Genomic DNA, 24,549 nt, shown 5'->3' on the forward strand with positions numbered 1-24,549 from the left:
GAGGCTGGTCCTCTCACACATCAAATCCAGCATCCCTGACTCACTGGACCCACATCAATTTGCATACAGGGCAAATAGATCCACAGAGGACGCCATCTCTCTGGCTCTTCACACTGTCCTGACTCACCTAGAGAGACAGGGCACGTACGTGAGGATGCTATTCATAGACTATAGCACCGCCTTCAACACGGTCATCCCCACCAAGCTCATCACCAAACTCCACCAGCTAGGCCTCAGCTCGTCATTATGTGACTGGATCCTGGACTTCCTGCTGGAACGACCGCAGGCAGTGAGAATGGGCCCGCACCTGTCCTCCACTATCACCCTGAGTACCGGCACACCACAGGGCTGTGTTCTGAGCCCCATGCTCTACTCCCTCTTCACACACGACTGTGTTCCTGCATTCGACACCAACACCATTGTCAAGTTTGCAGACGACACAACGGTGATCGGGCTTATCACCAACGGGGATGAAACAAACTATAGAGCGGAGGTGCAGAACCTGGCGGACTGGTGCTCGGATAACAACCTGTCCCTAAATACCACCAAGACCAAGGAGCTGATCATCAACTTCCGTAGGTCACATAACGGGGAATATGCCCCGATCTCTATCAACGGGGACAGTGTGGAGAGAGTGTCCAGCTTCAAGTTTCTGGGCACTCACATTTCGGAGGACCTAACATGGTCCAATAACACTGCTGCGCTGGTCAAGAAGGCACAACAAAGACTGTCCTACTTAAGAACACTGAAAAAGTCTGGTCTACCCCAACAGCTGCTGACGACCTTCTACCGCTGCACCATAGAGAGCATCCTAACGCATGGCATCCCTGTGTGGTACCTCAGCTGCACGGAGGCAGAAAGGAAAGCTCTACAGCGGGTAGTCCATAGAGCTCAGAGGGCCATCGGAACACAGACTTGGAGGGCATCTACAACACACGATGCCTCAGAAAAGCCACCAGCATCCACAAAGACTCTTCACACCCCTGCAACAGTCTGTTCGAACTCCTTCCATCGGGCAGACGATACAAGGCCTTCTACGCCCGCACCTCCAGACTCGGGAACAGCTTCATCCCCAGGGCCATAGCTGCTATGAACCGGTCCTGTTGAGCCGGATGGCCACAACGCATAGATCAACTTGCACTTTACCCTGTCTAAAAACTGTTACAATTGTTTCGTTTCGTTGGGTTGCTGTTAACTACTTAAATTATTGCATCGTATGGGAGGCGCATTCCCAATCTCGTTGTACCCCTGGGTACAATGACAATAAAGATATATTGTATTGTATTGTATTGTATTGAAGCATTTGCGTTTGGCTTCAGTTTGAAGCTGATCTGAGGACAGAGTGTGCAGATGTATTGAAGGTAATGTGAGCATAAATTATGAATTTGCATCTTCTCCTGTTGAATAAATCTTCCAGCAAGAATGATGTGTTCTATTAAAATTTCAGAGGAACACCATTTTGGTTAGAATAATCAATTGTGAATGGAAAAATAACGGGCCGATTTCACATTTTTCTAAGGTCCAATAACATCCTGATTTGGGAGCATAGTTAACATCAATTATTGGGCAGCAATTCCTTGCTGAGTTCTCAACCTGATTACCCACTTTGGGTTTGTGCAGCGCTCAAAGCCACATTTACTTCCAAATTCATTTCCGAGTATCACTGGAAAAGCTCCTGTTTATTACCTATCCCTGTTTCCAAATCAAGATGATGAGTAATTTGGACAATAATGGGTAGACGATGGTGATATAACTGCTGCGTCTTGGCAAGACTGCCATCACCTGACGCCGAATGACTGTTCATTTCTGGTTGTGTCAGGTGGTAGAGCATCGATAAGTAGTTGTAACTTGGTTTAAAGTGAGTTACAAATTTGAGGTTTTGAACTTCACATCTGATTTAAGTTTATAATGTATGCTGATATTTCAGTGTATTTCTGAGGGAGTTTTCCCATCAATCTCCCCAGACGAGTGTTAGATCTCCCACGGAAACCTGGCCAGTGTCCAGGTCGAGATTTCTTGTCTGTGTCTGCAACCATCTCCAGCTTTGTGACCCTTGGATCTGTGTTCTTTCAATTCTAGTCTTTTGTGTGTCCCTGATTTCCTTCATGAGACCTGGATCTTAAACTGTGGAATCCCGTCTCTAAATCGCATCTGTACGCTGTTGATTTGTATCTGTACACCGTGGACGGTTCGATTGTAGTCATGTTTTGTCTTTCCACTGACTGGTTAGCACGCAACAAAAGCTTTTCACTGTACCTCGGTCGGTACACGTGACAATAAACTAAACTCAACTCAAATACCAAACCCTCCCCTGCCTTTTCTCTTCTTTCCTGCCCTTCCGAAGATGCTTCTTAAAACTTAACCTCAAACCACGATTGGCCACCTACCCTTGTGTGGCTTACTGTCAACTTTTGTTTATTAACACACCCATGTTTAAGGTGTTTAACTACTTTAAGGAATCGCATAAATACAAGTACTTAGTGAAAGTACCACCAAGAGCAAATGAACTTATTTTGTCTCTTGTTGGATGTTGCTAATTCAGAACACCTGCCGACATAACAAAAATAACATTCATTGTATGTAGAACAGCAGCAATGTGACGTATCAATCAAATGCATGTATTTTGTAAAATTAAAGTTCCATTTTTTCTCTGTCCTTCTTGCAGTTTGCACCCCTGAGTGCCGTCGGAAAGCCTGCACTCCCAGTGGTCAGTGCTGTCACGATGAATGCTTGGGAAGTTGCAAGGAGCCGAGCAACGCGGCAAAGTGCGTGGCGTGCCGGCACTACTACTACAAAGGCAGGTGCATCCCCGCCTGCCCACCAGGCACCTACAGGTTCGAGGGGTGGCGCTGCGTGAACTTCTCCTTCTGTCAAATGCTACGCAACGAATGCAAACCTTCCAAGGAGGCCGAGTGCTCTGGTCACGTCATCCACAACGGGGAATGTATGCCTGAGTGCCCCTCAGGATACATTGTCAACTCCACCAGGTAAGAGCACGACAAAGTGTTCAGCCATGCAATCAGACTACGTTGAGTGACTGGGCTGCTGTTTATGCGATTAAGTTTGAACTGTAGTACCAGCCACAAAATTGAAGTAATTCCATGCCCTCTGTACATTTTCTTTTTCAATTTAATTTTTGTGCCCGGTTGGGAGTAGCAGAATTAGTGTTTCCACGGTCACAGTTTTGAAGATCCAGTGTGCATCGCTCCCATCCCTTTTACAGTCATCATTAAAATCTTTTGTTGTGTATTCTCAATTGTTGTACAAGAGATTGCTGGAGCAGTTTACTCAGTATCTCTTGGCTTGCAGCTTTCATCATTGGTATATTTTTAAATTAAACTCTTACAATAATATCTCGACTTATTACACTTAGGGCATTGAATGTCTGAGGCAGCATTTTATAAAGGTAGAATGTTTGATGAAGGGTTATGTTATTGATGCAGAGTTTTCTATATTCCTGGTAGCCATATTTACATAGATCATGCACATTACTACAATATTCCAGACTTCTGTTTAATGACTTTCATAAGGACACACATAAGCATCTCGGAAGTAGAGCCGGAAATAAGCCTTCAGGCCTGCCTCGCCATTCATCACGATCATGGTTGACTCTCTACTTTACAGCCATTTTTGAACACTTTTCACCAAATCTTTTGATTTCCTTAATTTCCAGGAGTTTATTGATCTCTGTTTTGAATGAACACAATGATATCGCCAGCACCATACTTTGGCACAGCCTATTCCAAATCTCCCTCACCTCAAATCCAAATGGCCGACTCCTTATTGTTATACTGTGCCTTCTTGTACTAGATTTCTTAGTCAGGTGAAACACCCCCTGTATTTAACTTGTCAAACATTTAACAATTTCCTAAATTTCGATGAAGATCTCTTTTCATTTTACTAATCTCTAGACAATGCATGTCACAGTCTACTCAACTCTCTTAATATGGCAAGCCCACTATCCCTGGATCCAGTCTTAAGGATCTTTGCTGGATCTCTCTCCATGGCAAGTCCATTCTTTCTCGGGTTAGGAAGCACAATTCTTCAGGTGCAATCTACCCAAGTCCCTATACAAAAATGCATTTTTTGTTCCCTGCTCCCGTGATTGATCCTCCTAATCACCTGTTGTATGTGCATGTCGGCCATCAGTGACACGTGTACAAGTCAACCAAGTCTCTTTTGAAAGTAACACTACCCAATGTCTCACCATTTATTGTTATGTTCAGCAAAGTGGGTGATATATCTCTCCACATTGTATTCCATCTGCCATGATCGTGCCTGCTCACTCAGCTTGCTATATTCCCCTGAAGCAACTGATCTATGTAAATATGGCTACCAGAAATATGTCCTAGGGGGAGTGTTTGCTAGTGCTGTCGGGGAGGATTTAAACTAATGTGGCAGGGGGATGGGAGCTGGAGCAGAGAGACAGAGGGGTGTAAAATGAGGGTAGAAGCAACAGGTAGCAAGGTGAAAAGTAAAAGTGGCAGGCAGACAAATCCAGGGCAAAAATCAAAAAGGGCCACTTTACAACATAATCGTACAAGGGGTAAGAGAGTTGTAAAAACAAGCCTGAAGGCTTTGTGTCTCAATGCAAGGAGTATACGTAATAAGGTGAATGAATTAAATGTGGAGATAGTTATTAATGATTATGATATAGTTGGGATTACGGAGACATGGCTCCAGGGTGACCAAGGCTGGGAGCTCAACATCCAGGGATATTCTATATTCAGGCGGGATAGACAGAAAGGAAAAGGAGGTGGGGTAGCGTTACTGGTTAGAGAGGAGATTAAAGCAGTGGAAAGGAAGGACATTAGCTTGGAGGAAGTGGAATCGATATGGGTAGAGCTACGAAACACTAAGGGGCAGAAAACGCTAGTGGGAGTTGTGTACAGGCCACCTAACAGCAGTAGGGAGGTTGGGGATGGCATCAAGCAGGAAATTAGAAATGCATGCACTAAAGGCGCAGCAGTTATAATGGGTGACTTCAATCTACATATAGATTGGGTGAACCAAACTGGCAGGGGTGCTGAGGAAGAGGATTTCTTGGAATGTTTGAGAGATGGTTTTCTAAATCAACATGTCGAGGAATCAACGAGAGAACAGGCCATTCTAGACTGGGTATTGAGTAATGAGGAAGGGTTAGTTAACAGTCTTGTTGTGCGAGGCCCCTTGGGCAAGAGAGATCATAATATGGTAGAGTTCATTAGGATGGAGAGTGACAAAGTCGATACAGAAACAAGTGTTCTGAACTTAAAGAAAGGTAACTTTGAGGGTATGAGGCGTGAATTGTCCAAGATAGACTGGCGATTGATGCTGAAAGGGTTGACGGTGGACATGCAATGGAAGGCATTTAAAGGTCGCATGGATGAACTACAACAAGTGTTCATCCCAGTTTGGCAAAAGAACAAACCAGGAAAGGTAGTGCATCCGTGGCTAACAAGGGAAATCAAGGATAGTATTAAAACAAAAGATGAAGCATACAGATTAGCCAGAAAAAGTAGCATACCAGAGGACTGGGAGAAATTCAGAGTCCAGCAGAGGAGGACAAAGGGCTTAATTAGGAAAGGGAAAATAGATTATGAGGGAAAACTGGCAAGGAACATAAAAACAGACTGCAAAAGCTTTTATAGATATGTCAAGAGGAAAAGATTAGTTAAGGCAAATGTAGGTCCCTTGCAGTCAGAAACAGGTGAATTGATCATAGGGAACAAGGAGATGGCAGACCAATTGAACAAATACTTTGGTTCTGTCTTCACTAAGGAAGACATAAACCGTCTGCCGGAAATAGCGGGGAACCGGGGGTCTAATGAGATGGAGGAACTGAGGGAAATCCAGGTTAGTCGGGAAGTGGTGTTAGGTAAATTAAATGGATTAAAGGCAGATAAATCCCCAGGGCCAGAAAGGCTGCATCCCAGAGTGCTTAAGGAAGTAGCCTCAGAAATAGTGGATGCATTAGTGATAATTTTTCAAAACTCTTTAGATTCTGGAGTAGTTCCTGAGGACTGGAGGGTAGCTAATGTAACCCCACTTTTTAAAAAGGGAGGGAGAGAGAAAACGGGGAATTATAGACCAGTTAGCCTAACATCGGTAGTGGGGAAAATGCTAGAGTCAGTTATTAAAGATGTGATAGCATTACATTTGGAAAGTGGTGATATCATCGGACAAAGTCAGCATGGATTTACCAAAGGCAAATCATGTCTGACGAATCTTATAGAATTTTTCGAGGATGTAACTAGTAGAGTGGATAAGGGAGAACCAGTCGATGTGTTATATCTGGACTTTCAGAAGGCCTTCGACAAGGTCCCACATAGGAGATTGGTGTACAAACTTAAAGCACACGGTATTGAGGGTTCAGTGTTGAGGTGGATAGAAAATTGGTTGGCGGACAGGAAGCAAAGAGTAGGAATAAACGGGTCCTTTTCGGAATGGCAGGCAGTGACTAGTGGGGTACCGCAAGGCTCAGTTATTTACAGTGTATATTAATGATTTGGACGAGGGAATTGAATGCAACATCTCTAAGTTTGCGGATGACACGAAGCTGGGTGGCAGTGTTAGCTGCGAGGAGGATGCTAGGAGGCTGCAGAGTGACTTGGATAGATTAGGCGAGTGGGCAAATGCATGGCAGATGCAATATAATGTGGATAAATGTGAGGTTATCCACTTTGGCGGCAAGAACAGGAAAGCAGAATATTACCTGAATGGTGACCGATTGGGAGAAGGGGAGATGCAACGGGACCTGGGTGTCATGGTGCACCAGTCATTGAAAGCAAGCATGCAGGTGCAGCAGGCAGTGAAGAAAGCGAATGGTATGTTGGCATTCATAGCAAGAGGATTTGAGTTTAGGAGCAGGGAGGTTCTGCTGCATTTGTACAGGGCCTTGGTGAGACCGCACCTGGAGTATTGTGTGCAGTTTTGGTCTCCTAACCTGAGGAAAGACGTTCTTGCCTTAGAGGGAGTACAGAGAAGGTTCACCAGATTGATCCCTGGGATGGCGGGACTTACATATGAGGAAAGACTGGATAGACTGGGCTTGTACTCGCTGGAATTTAGAAGACTGAGGGGGGATCTTATAGAAACATATAAAATTCTTAAGGGGTTGGAGAGGCTAGATGCGGGAAGATTGTTCCCGATGTTGGGGGAGTCCAGAACCAGGGGTCACAGCTTAAGGATAAGGGGGAAGTCTTTTAGGACCGAGATGAGAAAACATTTCTTCACACAGAGAGTGGTGAGCCTGTGGAATTCTCTGCCACAGAAGGTAGTTGAGGCCAGTTCATTGGCTATATTTAAGAGGGAGTTAGATGTGGCCCTTTTTGCTAAAGGGATCAGGGGGTATGGAGAGAAGGCAGGTACAGGCTACTGAGCTGAATGATCAGCCATGATCATATTGAATGGCGGTGCAGGCTCGAAGGGCCGAATGGCCTACTCCTGCACCTATTTTCTATGTTTCTATGGTACATATCCCCTTGAACCTGCCTTGGCACTCTCAACCCTGCCTAGTTAAGTCTTGTTCAACCTGGTGTTCATATTGTGACAGAAAAGCTGGTAAAAGTAGCTTATTAAGGTGTAAAGCCCTCCTTTACCTGACTGCCTTATTGGGAGTGACGAGGGCAGGTTAGTAATTTCCTCATTTGCAATAATCTATCCGTGCTGCTCCAATAAGTGTTGCTGTGTTATGGCTTTCTTTTTTACCTGAAAGCTGCTTTGATGTTGATGGGAAATTGTAAGACCAATTCATAAATCAGTATTAGGAATGCTAGCAGAGATACATAAAATTCAGGAAACCTACCGGATTACACCAGCCAAACCTGGTCTCCATGTTAACCATTCTTGTCAATCAGTCAGTTGTTGTGATGCGCATTTCACGCATGCTTTCTATTAGTCCTGCCAATTTCAAACCCTATTTTTCTATTGCCATTTATCAAGGTTGGCTTTGTACTAAAGAACTGAACGTTGTCCAATTGCCAACCTCTTTAGATGAGCCGAGAGAAATTGTATCAGCTAGGTATTGGGGGATGAGGAAGAAAACTCTACCTAATCCCACCTACTTACCTGATCTTGGGTGGTGATCTGAGGGAAATCACTTCAGAATTTTCCTTTCCCTTTTGCTGAGACCAGTTTGAGCATTTGTCCTGTACCTTTTCATACCTCTAGTTTCCCTCTCCTCTGACTCTCAGTCTGAAGAAGGGTATCGACCCAAAAAAGTCACCAATTCCTTTTCTCCAGAGACGCTGCCTGACCCACAGATTTTTACTCCAGGATTTTGTGCCTCTCTTGAGCATTCTCCCCATTACACCTGATCTGGTATCTTGTAAGTGATCTTAGTTCGGGGATTGATATGGGAGTTTCAACTCAGGCCCTTGAAAGATTGTCCAAAAAACAATCAGTTCGCAGTGCAATATTTGAAAACAATCTCGGGGAAGAGTTTCAGAAGAAAATAAATGGTTTTCATTACTACTGCCACTGAAACATATCCATTTCCCCTCCATGCTTCCCTGTCCACCTTTCTCCTCTTTATAATCATAAAATTCAGCTTCATACATCCTGTTGCACAGAGTTTTTAAATTTAGTTTATTGTCACTTGCACCAAGATACAGTGAAAAGCATTTTTGTTGCGTGCTATCCAGTCAGCGGAAAGACTATATATGATTACATTTAAACCGTCCACAGTGCATAGACACAGTTCTGTTCTTGATGACCAGATTTGCCTGGGGACTCCCAAAGCCTTCAACTGAGATTTTTTACCTGTGTTTAAATCCCAATGTTAATTTGCTCCTCTCTGTCTTTAACCTTTAATGACCCACACTATCCTCCCCAACATTTCTTTGGGTCTAATTATATAGAACGTAGAACGTAGAACAGTGCAGCACAGGAAATTTGGTGTATGCATATTCTATTTATTTTATTTCACCATAATTGTGCGAGATTGAAGGAGATTGGAGCATAAATTCAAGTTGTTACCGAACGCAGCGTTGGGAGATTGCTGCACTCACTCATCCAGTGGCTGACTTTCTTTCAGACAAGTAGTCGTTGAAACAAAATCCCAAGCAGATGATGCAAAAAACACTTGGCACTCCAGCAAGACTCTGATTATTCACCATGCTTGGTGCCAGATGAGCTGATTTTACAGACTATTGGACGTTAATCCTATTAATACATCAATGCGCATTTAATTTCCGTCACTTGGATGTTATAAAGTATTTCAATAAATTCCCAAGAAAACCTGATAAATTTAAAGGGAGCATGGGATGCAGGACCCTGACCATTTAAAAAACAGTGCAGGAAACAGGACGCCAGTGAGCTGACTGAGAGTGCAGGAACTGGAGGCCCTGGTGAGCCAGAAGGGAGTGTGGGATGCAGAGCCTGAATGAGATGGAAGGTGCATTTGACAACCCCATCCATCCGGTCCTTTAGATGGATGAGGGGGGACCTCATTGAAACTTACCGAATAGTGAAAGGCCTGGGTAGAGAGGATGTGGAAAGGATGTGTCCACTATTGGGAAAGTCTAGACCCAGAGACTTTATAGCCTCAGAATAAAAGGATGTACCTTTAGAAAGGAAATGAGGAGAAATTTCTTTAGCCAGAGGGTGGTGAATCTGTGGAATTCATTGGCACAGAAGGCTGCGGAGGCCAAGTCAATGGATATTTTAAGGCAGAGATTGACAGATTCTTGATTAGTGAGGGTGTCAAATGTTATGGGGAGAAGGCAGGAGAATGAGGTTGAGAGGGAAAGATAGATCAGCCATGATTGAATGGCAGAGTAGACTTGATGGGCTGACTGGCCTAATTCTGCTCCGAGAACTCATGAACTTATGAAGCACAGGAACTGGGGCCAGTTGAAAGGAAATATGGGAACTGGGGCTGCAGTGAGTTGCAAGGAGACATGGGAATTGGGACCCCAGTGTGTTGGAAGGAAATGTGGGAAATGGGACCTGGGCAAGTCAGAAGGAAGAGCACAGAAGGCATTGCAAACTAAGCCAGAAGATGCTTTAGGATTTCCAAACGACCAGGTAATGGATTATTAAGAGTTTTATTGTATTTTGAAGATGGTCAAGGGAACTCTCGTGATGTCCTGGAATATGTTTATCCTTCAGTCAGCATTACAAAAACTGATAATCTGATCACTGTCTATAATTCAAAAATGCTTGATTGCCCATAAAGCACTTTGCAATAGCCTGAAGCCATGAAAGGCGCTCCACAAATGCAAGGTTTTTTTTCCCACCCTTAAGTTTTGTTTTTTCATGTGAATGCTCTTGACAAACTGAAATGAGCTCATGTCTGTATTCAGAATTGAACAATAGCTGTTTACAAACTGTTGGACAGTGTGAAGCGGTAAATGAAAGAGCTGACCTCCATGTGTGGCAGTTAATCATTCACTCATAAATGGCAAATTAGCGCTGTTGGACAGAGATGAAGCTGTCAGACTATCACAGGAGAGAAACAATCGCAGTCTTTGTTCAGTTAAAGCCATTCTTTGTGAGCGGAGCTGTGAAGAGGTAAAGGAAATTCATTGCAGTCGATACTGTTGTGTTTGGTTTTTTTTTCCACAAGGAAGCCTTTATTTTTAAATAAAAACAGAACATTCTGGAAATACTCAGAAGGCCAGGCAGTGTCTGGGAGAAGAGCAGCAGCCATTAGTGACTCAGTGACTTTAATCAGAACTAAGAACTGCATGTTCCAAGGTGTAAAGGAGAGAGCAAAGGGAACATTTGGGGGGGGGGGGGGATGGGGCTATAATTTTGGAGACTATGTCGGATAAAACAAAGTCTGGCAGTGTGAATGGCACAGGCACGTTTACCACTCCAAAAGGATTAATGAAAATTTGTTAATTGCCTCTGTTCTGTAAACAAGATGACCTGAAGAAGGAAATGAATGAAAATAGAGGAGAGAGAATAGAGGAGAGAGGGCCTCATATGTTCACGAGTGATGGGAGCAGAATTAGGCCATCAAGTCTACTTATGCAATGCAATCATGGCTGATCTATCTTTCCCTCTTAACCCCATTCTCTGGTCTTCTCCCCACATAACCCCCGATAACCGTACTAATCAAGAATCTATCTATCCCTGGCTTAAAAATATCCATTTACATTGTCTCGACCTGAAACGTCACCTATTTTCTCCAGAGATGCTGCCTGACCCACTGAGTTACTCCAGCACTTTGTGACTATCTTTGGAGTGAGAAACAAGGCAGGAACTGTGAACATAGTTCTCTCCAGAGATGATTCCTGCCCTGCTTAGAGTTCTCTTTTATGTCAAATTTCCAGCAACTATTATGTCAATAGACCACCCCCCAGCCACACCGGCTGAGATCAGTTAATTCAACACTTGCTTGTGATCCACTCCTCCCAGTTTGCATGGTTCAGTGGCACACCTTCAAACAACTAAGCAGCTGTCATTGATTCTGTCATTGATTCTGTCATTTTCCCAGCAGATGCTCCCTGACCGGCTGAGTGTTTCCACCATGTTTTGTTTTTATTTCAAGGTACTTTTTAACATGCAAGCTATCAATCCAAAAGCAGAATGTGGGAGGGGGGGGGGGGAAATAAATCAACTTAACGTAAAAGATTATTTCACTTTGCAGTGCTTCACTTGGGCTTGGGCCATCTGTCAGTTTGCAGAACCAATTCTTATCCATGGAAAAGGGAGGTGGGGAGGGGGAAGCGTTTGTGAAAGTTACCTAAAATTGGAGAATTCAATGTTCATATCATTGGGTCATAAGTTGTGTCAGGAGAGTTCATGAAACTGAGAGAGGAAAAAGTGACGGTGAAGCACCTTTTTGAACTTATGAAAGTATTCCCACCGTACTCTAGGGTAAGGAGTTAGGATGAAGGAATGGCCATTAATTTCCGAACCCCCAGGACGGTGTGCAACCATGGAGGGGAACCTTGGGTGGGGATATTCCCATCCTTGAGAGAGTGCAATATCTCCTCTAACTCTTGGAAGTCCCTGACTGGGCATTGCTCAAAGCACATTATGAGCATGCGGGATGAACTTTGTTCACGCATGAAGAACACACGGACGCCCTGCCAAAACACCGACCGTGCCAGGCTGCCCGTGCCACGTCTGTGGAAGGGTCCGCCATATTGGCAAGACCAGTCTCCTCAGAATCCACAAAACCAGAGTGAAAGCAAGTCGGCATGGTGGCGCAGCGGTGGAGTTGCTGCCTTACAGCGGCAGAGACCCGGGTTCGATCCTGACCATTGGTGCTGTATGTACGGAGTTAGTACGTTCTCCCCGTGGCCTGCGTGGGTTTCTTTCCGGGTGCTCCGGTTTTCTCCCACACCCCAAAGACGTACAGGTTTGTAGGCTAAGTGGCTTCAGTAAAATTGTAAATTGTCCCTAGTGTGTGTTGGATAGTGTTAGCGTGTGGGGATCGCTGGTCAGCGCGGACATGGAAGGGCCTGTTTCCACATTGTTTCATTAAACTAAGTCCTTCTAGATCCAGAGCGATGGCCTAAGAAGGAAAGAGATAATCCAATGAAGATCTGTCTGGATTTAGTCCAGATCAAATTACTTCCTTCAAATTTTCATTATTATGATCCTTATTGAAATAATGAAGTCATAGAAGCTATAGTGGACAGAATATTTTGCCCATCCCATCACCAAGAATGTGGATAAAATATTCAATGTAACTTTCCAGAAATAAAATTCTTGTTTCTCCTTGAAAGAATAAAGTAAAAGCTTTTAGTTTAGTTTGGAGATACAGTGTGGAAATAGGCCCTTCAGCCCACTGAATTAGCAACGACCAGCGATCCCCGCACACTAACACAATCCTACACACCCTAGGGACCATTTTCAATTTTACCAAAGCCAATTAGCCTACAAACCTGTACGTCTTTGGAGTGTGGGAGGAAACCGGAGCACCCGGAAACCCCACGCAGGTCACAGGGAGAACGTACAAACTCCATACAGACAACACCCATAGTCAGGATCTTTTGGTCAAATTGTTTTATAGTGACTTGCTACAATTCATGTTCTCTAGGAGCATTCCTTTCCGGGTTCTGTTTTAAGAACAACATGACTCCCTTTCGATTAAACTGTGCCGATCATTATTCATGAGGAACTGCACAAGCCAAGGATGTCTTAGTGACCCAGATGTTGTTCTATTTCAGGATGATAGGAGTGACCGGTTCAACGCAGCTTTTTATCGTCAACCAGTCAATTCCGCTAACTTCCATTTCTTCCAGACAAATGATTGGAAATCACATCTTTCCCAAATTTCCAAATGCATTTCCCTTGACACTTTCCTGCTGAGGGCAATTAACTACATTTTTGCTTTCCCTGGGTTCCAAGTTTGCCTCATCCGCCATCTCACTTCACAAAACTGCAGTGGAGCAAGTCATACTTGAATCCAAGGAACTGCCAAAGAAAAGAAAACAAGAGATAAACAGTTGAGGATCTGCATGACAGCATGTTATGCATGATGAATCAAATGACCGTTGGTCATGGTGGCAGAGATATTCCATTTGCCCTATTTATTCCTCCCCCAACATCTCCGGAACTTAAAACAAACTAACTTTCTCTCTTTCCGAATTCTGACAAAGGGATTAGTTTAATTTAGTTTAGAGATACAGCCCACCGAGTCTGTGCCGAAGATATAGAACCCTGTACACTAACACTATCCTATGCACACGAGGGACAATTTACAATTTTACGAAGCCAATTGGTATACAAACCTGTACGTCTTTGGAATGTGGGTGGAAATCAGAGCACCTGGAGAAAACCCTGGAGAAAACCCATGGGGCTTTACTTCTCTGTAATGGTATGTCAAGGAGTCTTATAGCACGGTAGATGGGACATCTTGTTCGGCCCAAATTGCGCATGCTGAACAAGATGCCCCATCTACACTAGTCCCACCTGCCTACTCCCCTCCAAATCTTTCCTATCCTGTCCTTTTAAATGTTGTTATAGTACCTGCCTCAACTACCTCCTCTGGCAGCTCGCTTCATGCAGCCACTGCCCTCTGTGACCCTGTCCAATGCCCTGCAGATCTAGACGAGCAGCCGTCCCACTCACCTTGCCCCCACGTTGATTTATGACTACATCCAATCACCAAGTTAGGGGTCAGTTGTTGGGCGAATCAGGGCATTGGAATATTCATTAGATTATAGGAGTAATTGGTTGCTATGGTGCACAGTTGGTGTTTAATAATCATTTTTATTTTCTAATTGCTGCAAACACAAACTCAAATTTACAAACTCTCCCCTGTTGGGTGGCACAGCGGGGAGTTGCTGCCTTACAACCAACGCCAGATACCCGGGTTCGATCATGACTATGGGTGCTGTCTGTATGGAGTTTGTACGTTCTCCCCATGACCACGTGGGTTTTCCCCAGGTGCTCCGGTTTCCTCCCACACTCAAAGACGTGCAGGTATGTAGGTTAATTGGCTTTGGTAAAAATTGTAAATTGTCCCGAGCGTGTGGGATAGTGCTCGTGTACGGACTTGTCCCTGGTCGGTGCGGACTCGGTGGGCCGAAGGGCCTGTTTCCGTGCTGTATTTCTAAATTAAACTAAACGACTGCTACCTAATGTTGTCACAGTAGTGTCAGGCTGCGTTTTATTATATCATTTGATGCAGAATGCCAAAGGTATGTTTGTCTTGTACTGAGGACTGGTTTGAATCAGTGAAATACATCGTCTTGGGTCAGCTGGGGTATGCGGTTTTCATTTGGCAGTGGTTGACGCTCTGCCTCGGCCTCCAGCTGGCAACATCCATCCAGATTGGTGTCTCATCAGGGAAAGTTACTTGATTTCACGATAGACTGATCAGAGTGGTGTTGGCAGTGAACATGTGTGATGTTTATAACCTTAAATGCACTGGTGAAGTTGATCTGCAGCTACGCAGCTTCTACATAATAATGTACAACGTTTTTTGTAACTACAAATATTTTTACCGATAAGCACAGTAATAGCAACTCTCTAAAATGGACACAAAGTGCTGGGGTAACTCCGTGGCCCGGGCAGTATCTCTGGAGAACATGGATTGTTGACGTCATGTCAGGGATGACAACTCGCTGTTGTGCAGCCTCTTTCGCTTAGTAAAACACCCCATGCCACCGCACAGGGAGTGCTTTAACAGGCTTGAGTCACAGAAGGACATATCAGGGATGCAGGTTTTGCGGAAAGACCCAGAGGGGTTGAGAGCGAGAATTGCTGAGGTTAGTGTTTTTTTGGAGACGCCAGAATTGATCAAAGATATCCCAGTGGATTGTCAAACTGAAATAGGTTAGAGAGGGAGGAGGCTATGGAGGGATTTGAAAACGTGAATGAGAATTTTAAAAATTGAGCCTCTGGTTAACTGGGACCCAAGGTAGTGTTCAAGAACACGGGAGATGGGAGACTCTTGCTTTCCCTCTCTCTCCATCCCTCTGCCTTTCCGAGTTCTCCGACTAGTTTTCCTGTCCTGATTGAATTTTACTGATTGTGTGCCTCATTGTCACCTTTCCCTCAGCTGACGATGATCCATTCTACATTTTCTTTCGTACCGCATCCCCTTTGATCTCTTGTTTTCACACCTTATCCTTCCACATCTCCATGTCTCCCTCTCCCCTGACTACTCAGTCTGAAGACGGGTCTCGACCTGAAATGTCATCCGTTCCTACTATCCAGAGATGCTGCCTGTCCCGCTGAGTTACTCTGGGCAGCATCAAGAGACAGTCCAACTTCAGACATGGCCAGCAAACTGTTGAATGACTTCAGACTGATAGGGACAGTTAGTGAGGAGCTTCAAGGGCAACAAAAGGTACAAATGAGGGTTTTATTTGCAAAGCAGAATGGAGGAAATAAATAATCATGTTTATTCACATTTGTATAGTGCCCTGACTATAGTGCAGACTATTCATTGGAGACCTTTGAACCATCTTTTATCGGAATTTATTTTTGCACTAAATGCTATATACCCTTTATGCTGTATCTGTACACTGTGGCAGCTTGATTGTAATCACGTGTAGTCTTTTCATTGACTGGATAGCATGCGACACAAAGCTTTTCACTGTACCTCGGTACATGTGGCTATGATAATAAACTAAACTCAACTAAGTTTTCTCAAACCTCCCACTGTTGCCGTGTCCTGATTTGCCGTGTCCTGATTGAGCCTTGATTGAGCCTTGTAGATCAATTAAGGCAGAATTACACTGTGCACACGAGGCTTTTAGTTAATGTTCTAGCATCTGTACAGCTGGCAAGAAGAATCGATTTTCATCCCTTCTGTCACAATTGGGTTCCCATCCACCCACACCGTAACTAATCTGCAGTTTTTTAAACATTTGCTTCGAAAAAACACATACAAAGTTATAAATCAACCAACCTTTTGCATTTTGCAAGATGACGACACCTTATCCAGTCTTTGGACTGATTCTGATTATCTTCAAACTGATTTTTACTTTGTCTGAAGAAAGATCCCAACCCGAAAGGTCACCTATCCATGTTCTTCAGAGATGTTGCATGATCCATTCACTTAGTTACTCCAACACTTTGGGTCCTTTTTAGTGGCTAAGCTCTTGGCCTTGGCCTTCACTGGCTTCACAAGACAAGCTTGTGAAGTGTGGACAAACTTAATTGGTGTTTGTCTGCCCAGCCTCAATCAACTTTGCAGTCATCGGCTTGATGTGTCCAAAACAAAGGCTTCCTGTGTACAAAATTTAGACTTTTAGACTAAAATTTACAGTGTGGGAGGAAACTGGAGCACCAGGAGAAAACCCACGCGGTCACAGGGAACACGTACAAACTCCGTACAGAGAACACCTGTATCATCTACAGTTTTTGTCCCCCCATTTGGAATCTTCCTGTTTTGTGTTACTGTTTCATTCCTTTGTTTAAATTCAACAAGAGATAAATGTGTACTGACTCTGATAAAGTAGGAATTAGACTGGTTGGGATTTCTGCCACAAAAGAGAGGCAGTGTTACAAATGTCTTTATAACAAGTAACGTGCATTTTGAAGTACAGTATGTTACTGTAGTAACATAGAAAATGTAGCAGCCTACTGTAGCAGTGTAAAATTGCCCGTGTTATTTTTATGTTTGTTGAGAGATAAGTCTCCTGGGTGAAAAAGAACAGTTCAGGGATCTTTTACCTCAACCAGCGAGGGCGTCCATGGTCTGAGTTTAACTTATTTTTAAAGACAGCTCTGCTGACACAGCAACAGTACCTCATTACTGCAGTGTGTTAAATGCTTGTTGCATGACCACCATTGCTGATGCTAGAACTTTGTGACAATTTCATTATTTGAACTCAGGCTTCCCAGTAGCCGTAATGAATTTAGCATTCAATATACTCATGAACAGTCCAGACCACAAAATCACAAGGTGTGGAACATAACCACAATGTAAGTTTCTGCTGAAAGACAACAACAACCCCTTGAAGAGCTAATAGCAGCACACTGGAGGAACTCCATGGGTCGAGCAGCATCTGAGGAGGCAAAATGTATAGGTTTTGGATCGACACCCTGCAGCAGGGCTTGGATATGGAGAGGATGTATCCACTGGTGGGAGAGTCTCGGACCAGAGGCCATCGCCGCAGAATAAAAGGACGTACCTTTAGGAAGGAGATGAGGAGGAATTTCTTTAGCCAGAGGGTGGTGAATCTGTGGAATTCATTGCCACAGAAGGCTGTGGAGGCCAAGTCATTGAGTACTTTTAAGGCAGATATTGGTAGATTCTTGATTAGCATGGCGTTATGAGGTGAAGGCTGGAGAATGGGGTTAAGAGGGAAAGATAGATCAGCTATCATTTGAATGGCAGAGTACTCTTGATGGGCCGAATGGCCGGATTTTAAAAAAAAAACGTTATAATTGCTTTCTCAGCCTCGCTTGCTACTTTCAAACATCTGCACATATTCTTGTGCTCCCAAGTCTTTCTAATTCTGCATTAAAATTGGAATTCTGTTGCCTGCCCTTGTTCGTCTTCCAGGACGTATCACTTCACAATCTTTGGTGCAATGTTTTGTTGCCACCTCTGTCCGTTTTACAACCTTTCTTTATCCTCCTGACTTCCTTCACTGTTCTCCTCACTTTGTTCCCCCTCCCCTTCCAAGTTTGGTATCAAATGTAAATACACTGACTTATAAAGTGAAGTCCATGTTAATATCTTATTTTGATAATGATCATTTAATCTGCTTTGGTAATCTAGGTAAGGAATAATGTTAATAAAACAATAATAATTCAAAAATGCCTTAAGATATTTCACATTCACTTAAATGGGATATGGGACCATGTGTATCGTTGCTGACATAAGAGTGACTGGTTTTATTGCCATGCCATTGAGCAGTCATGAAAGTAAATGATTGTCTGTAAACATCTTTGAGATGTTTCTGAGACATCGTATTGTAGCTTCATGTGTTGCCATCTTTACTTGATTCGCCTTTTACCATTCAAGCCAAATTTCTTGGCAGATGTACAATATGGAAGGGTGGGGGGAAATGCCCTGAGAAAAATAGTAGCTGAGCAGTGATCCCAAGTGACTAAACTGTTCATTTTGTTGGATGCTCGGCACTTCCCAACTAAGATCGTGACGATCGCAACAAAGAGAAGTGCAGCTGTCCTGAGGTGAGGTGCAATGGGTGCATGCTTCACTTAACCCAGGGCACACTCCCTCGGTATTCCTCTTTGTTCTTGTTTAACAAGTAATTGTCTCCTTTTAATTGCCCGCATCCGTGGGCAGAAGGACTTCCATCTGCCCACTTACTGCGGCCATGTCATTCTGCAGACATTGGTACTTCTGAAGCATTAGGTTGATTTGTTGTTTGTGACTAAGTGTTCTTAATTGAAGCCTAGCCCTGGCTTTAACACGTCCGTAAACTGTAAAACAAGGAGAGGAATTAATCTCCATTATTATTGGGATTGACTTCAACATTTTATTTAGAGTGAATGATGGGATTGGGAGGAAGTTGAGCAGACTTTTCATGATTACAAGATGTCCCATTTGTTGATATAGTTTGGTAACTAGATAGCTAACAAAAGGATGTAAGAAATAGAAGCTGATTATTCCATTAATTGACTCTGCTCTGTCGTTCATGGCCAGTCTTCGATGTCATTTCTATTACCATCCTATTTTTACATTCATAATTCCACTGGAGTCCAAAAATCTATTTGTCTACATCTTGAATATCCTCACTGGGCAGCACAGTGGCGCAGCGGTAGAGTTGCTGCCTTCCAGCTCCAGAGACCCGGGTTTGATCCTGATTATGGATGGTGTCTATATGGAGTTTGTACATTCTCCCTGTGACCGCGTGGGTTTTCTCCGGGTGCTCCGGTTTCCTCCTACACTCCAAAGACGTACAGGTTTGTAGGTTAATTGGCTTCGGTAAAGATTGTAAATTGTCCCTAGTGTGTAGGGTGGTGCTAGTGTACGGGGTGATCGCTGGTCGGTGCAGACTCGGCGGACCGAAGGGTCTGTTTCCACGCTGTATGTCTAAAGTGTCAATGATCATGCAGCCAGAGCCCTCTGGAGTACAGAGTTTCAGATCTACAACCCTTTTGAATGAAGCTAAATGACTGTCCACCATTCCGTGAGAGAATAACTAATGGTTTCTAGACTGTAAAACAGAATAGCTTCTTGGGTTCGTTAAGAATTAAGAATTTTAGCCTTTTCGGGAAGATCACCTCACTGAACTACAGTGATGAGCAGGATTCTAGTGCTCAAGTGTGCCTTACCAAAGGAGGCATAAGCATGTCAATGGTTGTACTTTACCCTCTTTTCAAGCCAGTGTTTTAACTATATAATAAATGCCATGAGCTCATTGTTGCTAAACCAAACAGTATTAGCCGGTAGGCTGCATGATCCTATCTAATTTTGTTCTAACTCTCCATCTTTCTAATGGAGGGAAAGAGATTAAAAAAGAACGTTGGTGATTGGCTGCACTGTTAATTTACAGGAATTTCTGAATCTATAAATTACTGGTCAGTCCATCAACCCTGTAATTTACTCCCATTCTTTGAGTAACTACCATAAACAAAAATGTCCACTGAAAACTCAACTGTTGCCCTCCATACAATCTGAAGGCTACAGTCAACAACAACTTACATTGATGTGGTTCCTTTGCATCGCTTCAGTTTCTTTGGTGCTGTTTCAATCACTTTACCCAACCTGACTGCGGGCGAGGCACAGCGGGAGAAGGGAAAGACATTGTGGCCTTCCATCACAGTGAGGAGAGAGAGGACTGGAGGAGACTCACTGTGATGGATGTTTCTTTGATGGATGTTTCTTTTTTTGTGTGTTTTGGGGGTTGGGTGGTTTGAGTGCCTGTTTGATGCTTTTATTGTTGGACTGTGTTTTTGGGGGTTTTGGGGTGTGTGATTTGAGTGCCTATTTAATGCTTGTATTGTTGGACTGTGTTTTGGGGGGTTTTTGGGGTTGGGTAATTTTGGGTGCCTGTTTAGTGCTTTTATTGTTGGACTGTGGGTGATTGAATTAACATTTTGTTCAAGATGGCCGCGCCGTTGTGTTTGGCTGCCTGCCACTGTATGTTTCTTTTTTTTCCTGGTCAGATGTGCAGCACTTTGGTCAACGTGGGTTGTTTTTAAATGTGCTATACAAATAAATTGACTTGACTTGACTTGACTTACCACGTGTATAGCTTAGTTTAGTTTAGAGATGCCGTGTGGAAACAGGCCCTTCGGCCCACCGAGTCCGCACCGACCAACGATCCCCACACACCAACACTATCCTTCACGCACAGTTTACAATTTAACTCAGCCAATTAACCTACAAACTTGTACCTCTTTGGAGTGTCGGAAGAAACCAAAATGCCGGAGAAATCCCACACATGTGAAGGGTGAGAACGTACAAACTCCGTACAGATAGCACCCTTAGTCGGGATCAAGCCCGGGTCTCTGGCGTTGTAAGGCAGCAACTCTACCGCTGTACCACCCTGCCGCGCTCAGTTCCTGTGCTCCAATTGTCATGAACTGCCTTCCTCTGATCCAGGACTTCAATTTGTCCAGCCTGTCTGGTAACTTGATGTGTAATGGCCATCCCATATTGAATGGATTTGCACACAGTATTTCCCACACTTCAGAAATGGAGTGGAAGCAAGTTATCCTCAATCCTGGGGGACTTCCTAAGAAGGAGATAACTGCAGAACAGTTTAATCTGCTTTTGTGAATGTCATACAGGAACGTCTCCTTCTTAGGAACAGGTCTGATCTGTTGAGCAAGCTTGCTTACTTACATAATCAAGTTTTATTTAGACGTTTTTATTTGGCTCCAGCACATACAGAGGCTTGTTGACCAGTTGGTGACATTAATTGCCAGTTAATATCTTGTTCTTGTTTCTAAAATGAACTACTGATGATGCTAAGACGGTACTTTGTTTCCAGTCTTGTCATTATTAATATTTCAGAATAATTTGCAGCGCTGTCAAAACAAACATCAGAACTGGAGGCTTAATTTGATCTCTCACCCTACATCAGAGTTAATGCATTCAGTTCCAAGACACCCTGAACAATAATTAAAACCGCGACCTTAAGCCTCAAAGCAAAACGCTCTCATCCCCATCACTGGCGGGATCTTATCTCTGACCAGAACACCTTCATACTCTTGACTTTTGTTCTCACGTGCAATCTTCCTTAAATTCAGCTCTGGAAGTTGGTGCTTTCAGCTGCACAAGTTCTACACTTCCCATCTTAAAGTTTGCTTCTTCTGTTTAGTTTATTAGTTTACAGATATAGCGCGGAAACAGGCCCTTCGGCCCACTGAGTCCGCGCCGACCAGCGATCCCCGCACATTAACACTATCCTACACACACACTAGGAACAGTTTTTTCCACATTTACTAAGCCAATTTACCTACACACCTGTATGTCTTTGGAGTGTGGGACGAAACCGAAGATCTCGGAGAAAATCCACGCCACTGTGCATATCTTCCTCAAAGTTTAATAGTCTTACCCTTTGGCTCATCAGGCATTTGACTTGTTTTTTCTGTGACGTACCTGGCATATACTTAACTGTTTTTGTCTTTGCAATTCCATGATTCTACAATTATTTCATTGAAGGCAGATTATGTAGCTGCGTGTCTGATTTTAGGCAGGACCTGAGGAAATAACTCCATATTTTAGTAACACGGTGTCCTCCACAGCTCTCAGACCTTATGTCAAAAGGTTGTTAGTTCAGAGTAGATAATCTTGGATGATTCTCTAAAGCTGTACTGAGGTAGTGCTCTTAAAAGAGATATTAAACCATCTTCTAAATGAGTATTTTTTCACCGTGTTTTATGTTTCGGGTGGACAGAAGATCAAGGGGGAAGAAGGGAATTTTCTCAGTGCCTGCAACATTTATTCCTCAATCAATATATCTGAACCGGATTATTTAACCATTTGTCGCATTGCTGTTTGTGAGAGCTTATTGTGTGCAAATTGGCTGCTGCTTTCTACATTACAAGAATGCTTATATTTCAAAAGTACTGCAAGGCCTGCAAAATAACTCCTTGGTTGCTCATGAAAAGCACCACAATTTAATTATGTTTTCTGTGTGTGTTGATTTTTTTGACTATTTGAATATCTTTGAAAAATCATTCGTTTGGTGCTGGGGACTGAAAGTCGTGCTCAGTTATGTATTGACCAGTTTGTGAGCGACCGGTAAAACATAGGAAAGAAGAAGATTCTTCTTACGGTAGCGCAGCGGTAGAGTTGCTGCTTTACAGCGAATGCAGCGCCGGAGACTCAGGTTCGATCCTGACTACGGGTGCTGCACTGTAAGGAGTTTGTACGTTCTCCCCGTGACCTGCGTGGGTTTTCTCCGAGATCTTCGGTTTCCTCCCACACTCCAAAGACGTACAGGTATGTAGGTTAATTGGCTGGGTAAATGTAAAAAATTGTCCCTAGTGGGTGTAGGATTGTGTTAATGTACGGGGATCGCTGGGCGGCACGGACTTGGAGGGCCGAAAGGGCCTGTTTCCGGCTGTATATATATGATATGATATGATAAGATGCAGGAAATTTCATGTGTTTCTATCACAGAGCCGTATTGCAGATGTCTTCTTGTGTACCAACTTCAGTAGATCTCCAAAAAATTGAATAAACGAAGACTTAACCATCACTTATGCCTTAAAAAACCTTGGTCATCATTACACTCAAAAACCTATACTGTCTTGTGATCTTGCCACCAATCCTGGAGATCATCCAGGAATCACTGACAGTGATCCTGAAGTCTGAAGAAGGGTCTCAACCCGAAACGTCACCTCTTTTCTCCAGAGATGCTGCCTGACCCGCTGAGTTACTCCAGTATTTTGTACCTATCACTGACATTCACTGGTTGCAACCAATCAGGCATTATATATTGTGTAGGAATGAACTGCAGATGCTGGTTTCCACCAATGATGGACACAAAATGCTGGACAGCAGGACAGGCAGCATCTCTGGAGAGAAGGAATGGGTGATGTTTCGGGTCGAGGCCCTTCTTCGTATTGTTAGCAGCTAAAAAGAATTCCCAAGTCCAGACTAAGGATGTTATCAGCCATTTTGACTTATGGCTACGGATGGGGTGGGGGAGACAGAACCCAAGCATTTGGTGAGGAGAGGTGTTGGAATAACAGTGGCGTATGTTTTGAACAGGGTAGGTTGAGAACTGAGGCCCATCCTGTCCTCTCTGCTCCAGTTCCTGCCTTACCATCTGCCTCTCCTTCCACAGAACTTGCACTGATGTTTGAGCAGAGGGAGCACTTATCTCATGTGCCGCCTGACACCTGCGGTGCTATTGTATCGCGGTGCCACAGGTTCATGACCAGAACAGACACTGGCTTTTCACACAGTCAATGTTTAATACACCTCTACAGATGTCATTTATTCACAAAATGCTGGAGTAACTCAGCTGGAGTCTGAAGAAGGGTCTCGACCCGAAACGTCACCCATTCCTTCTCTCCTGAGATGCTGCCTGACCTGCTGAGTTACTCCAGCATTTTGTGAATAAATACCTTCGATTTGTACCAGCCTCTGCAGTTATTTTCTTACTCTACAGATTTTTATAGTAGGTCAAGGCAGTGGTTTATTTTGCCTATTTAAAAAAGTAAACTCGGGTATAATTATAGCACCTGTCAAAAGTACAGGGCATCTCAAAGCATTTCACAGCTGGAAGTACTGTTGAATTTTGTAGTTGTTGTAGTAAAGTAGAAAACTTGACTGCCAATTTGTGCACAGCAAGCACCCACAAACAGCAAAATGATACCTGGCTTAGTCTAACAATATTACTTGAGATACAACTTCCCCGGTGTTCTTCAAAATAATCTCAAAGGATCTTTGAAAGATTTGAAGGGGATCTTTGCTTAGTGTCTCTTCTGTCCTTTAACAGTACAGTGATCTCGTCTATTTTTTTTGTTTGAGTCAATAGATTGAAGGTAGCATTTGTATATCTCCTATTATTTCGTGAAGATGTCTTGTAAAATACTTTTGTTTCTGCAGGTGAGGATTAATATGTGTGCAGCAGGCTCCCAAAATTTGAAAAATAAATGATGGGATTATCTGTTTGGTGTGTTATCTAACCAAAACACATGCAAATAATTTTTAAAAATCTGAATGGAGAATACAGAAATATTCAGTAGGGCAGGTAACATCTGTGGAGAGAG

The 24,549-nt window shown here is 43.5% G+C and overlaps 1 protein-coding gene across 2 annotated transcripts in view; it reads left to right on the forward strand.

Moving 5' to 3' along the window:
- Positions 1-24,549, forward strand: part of LOC144607150 (insulin receptor-like) — a 230,399-nt gene that overhangs the window by 146,562 nt on the left and 59,288 nt on the right. For both annotated transcript variants that reach the window (XM_078423787.1, XM_078423789.1), the window contains exon 3: positions 2,666-2,987. In XM_078423787.1, the coding sequence (XP_078279913.1) occupies positions 2,666-2,987 (322 nt within the window). The remainder of the gene's footprint in view (positions 1-2,665; positions 2,988-24,549) is intronic.

The sequence above is a fragment of the Rhinoraja longicauda genome, chromosome 28 (assembly GCF_053455715.1).
Source record: "Rhinoraja longicauda isolate Sanriku21f chromosome 28, sRhiLon1.1, whole genome shotgun sequence".
Taxonomy (NCBI): Eukaryota; Metazoa; Chordata; class Chondrichthyes; order Rajiformes; family Arhynchobatidae; genus Rhinoraja; species Rhinoraja longicauda.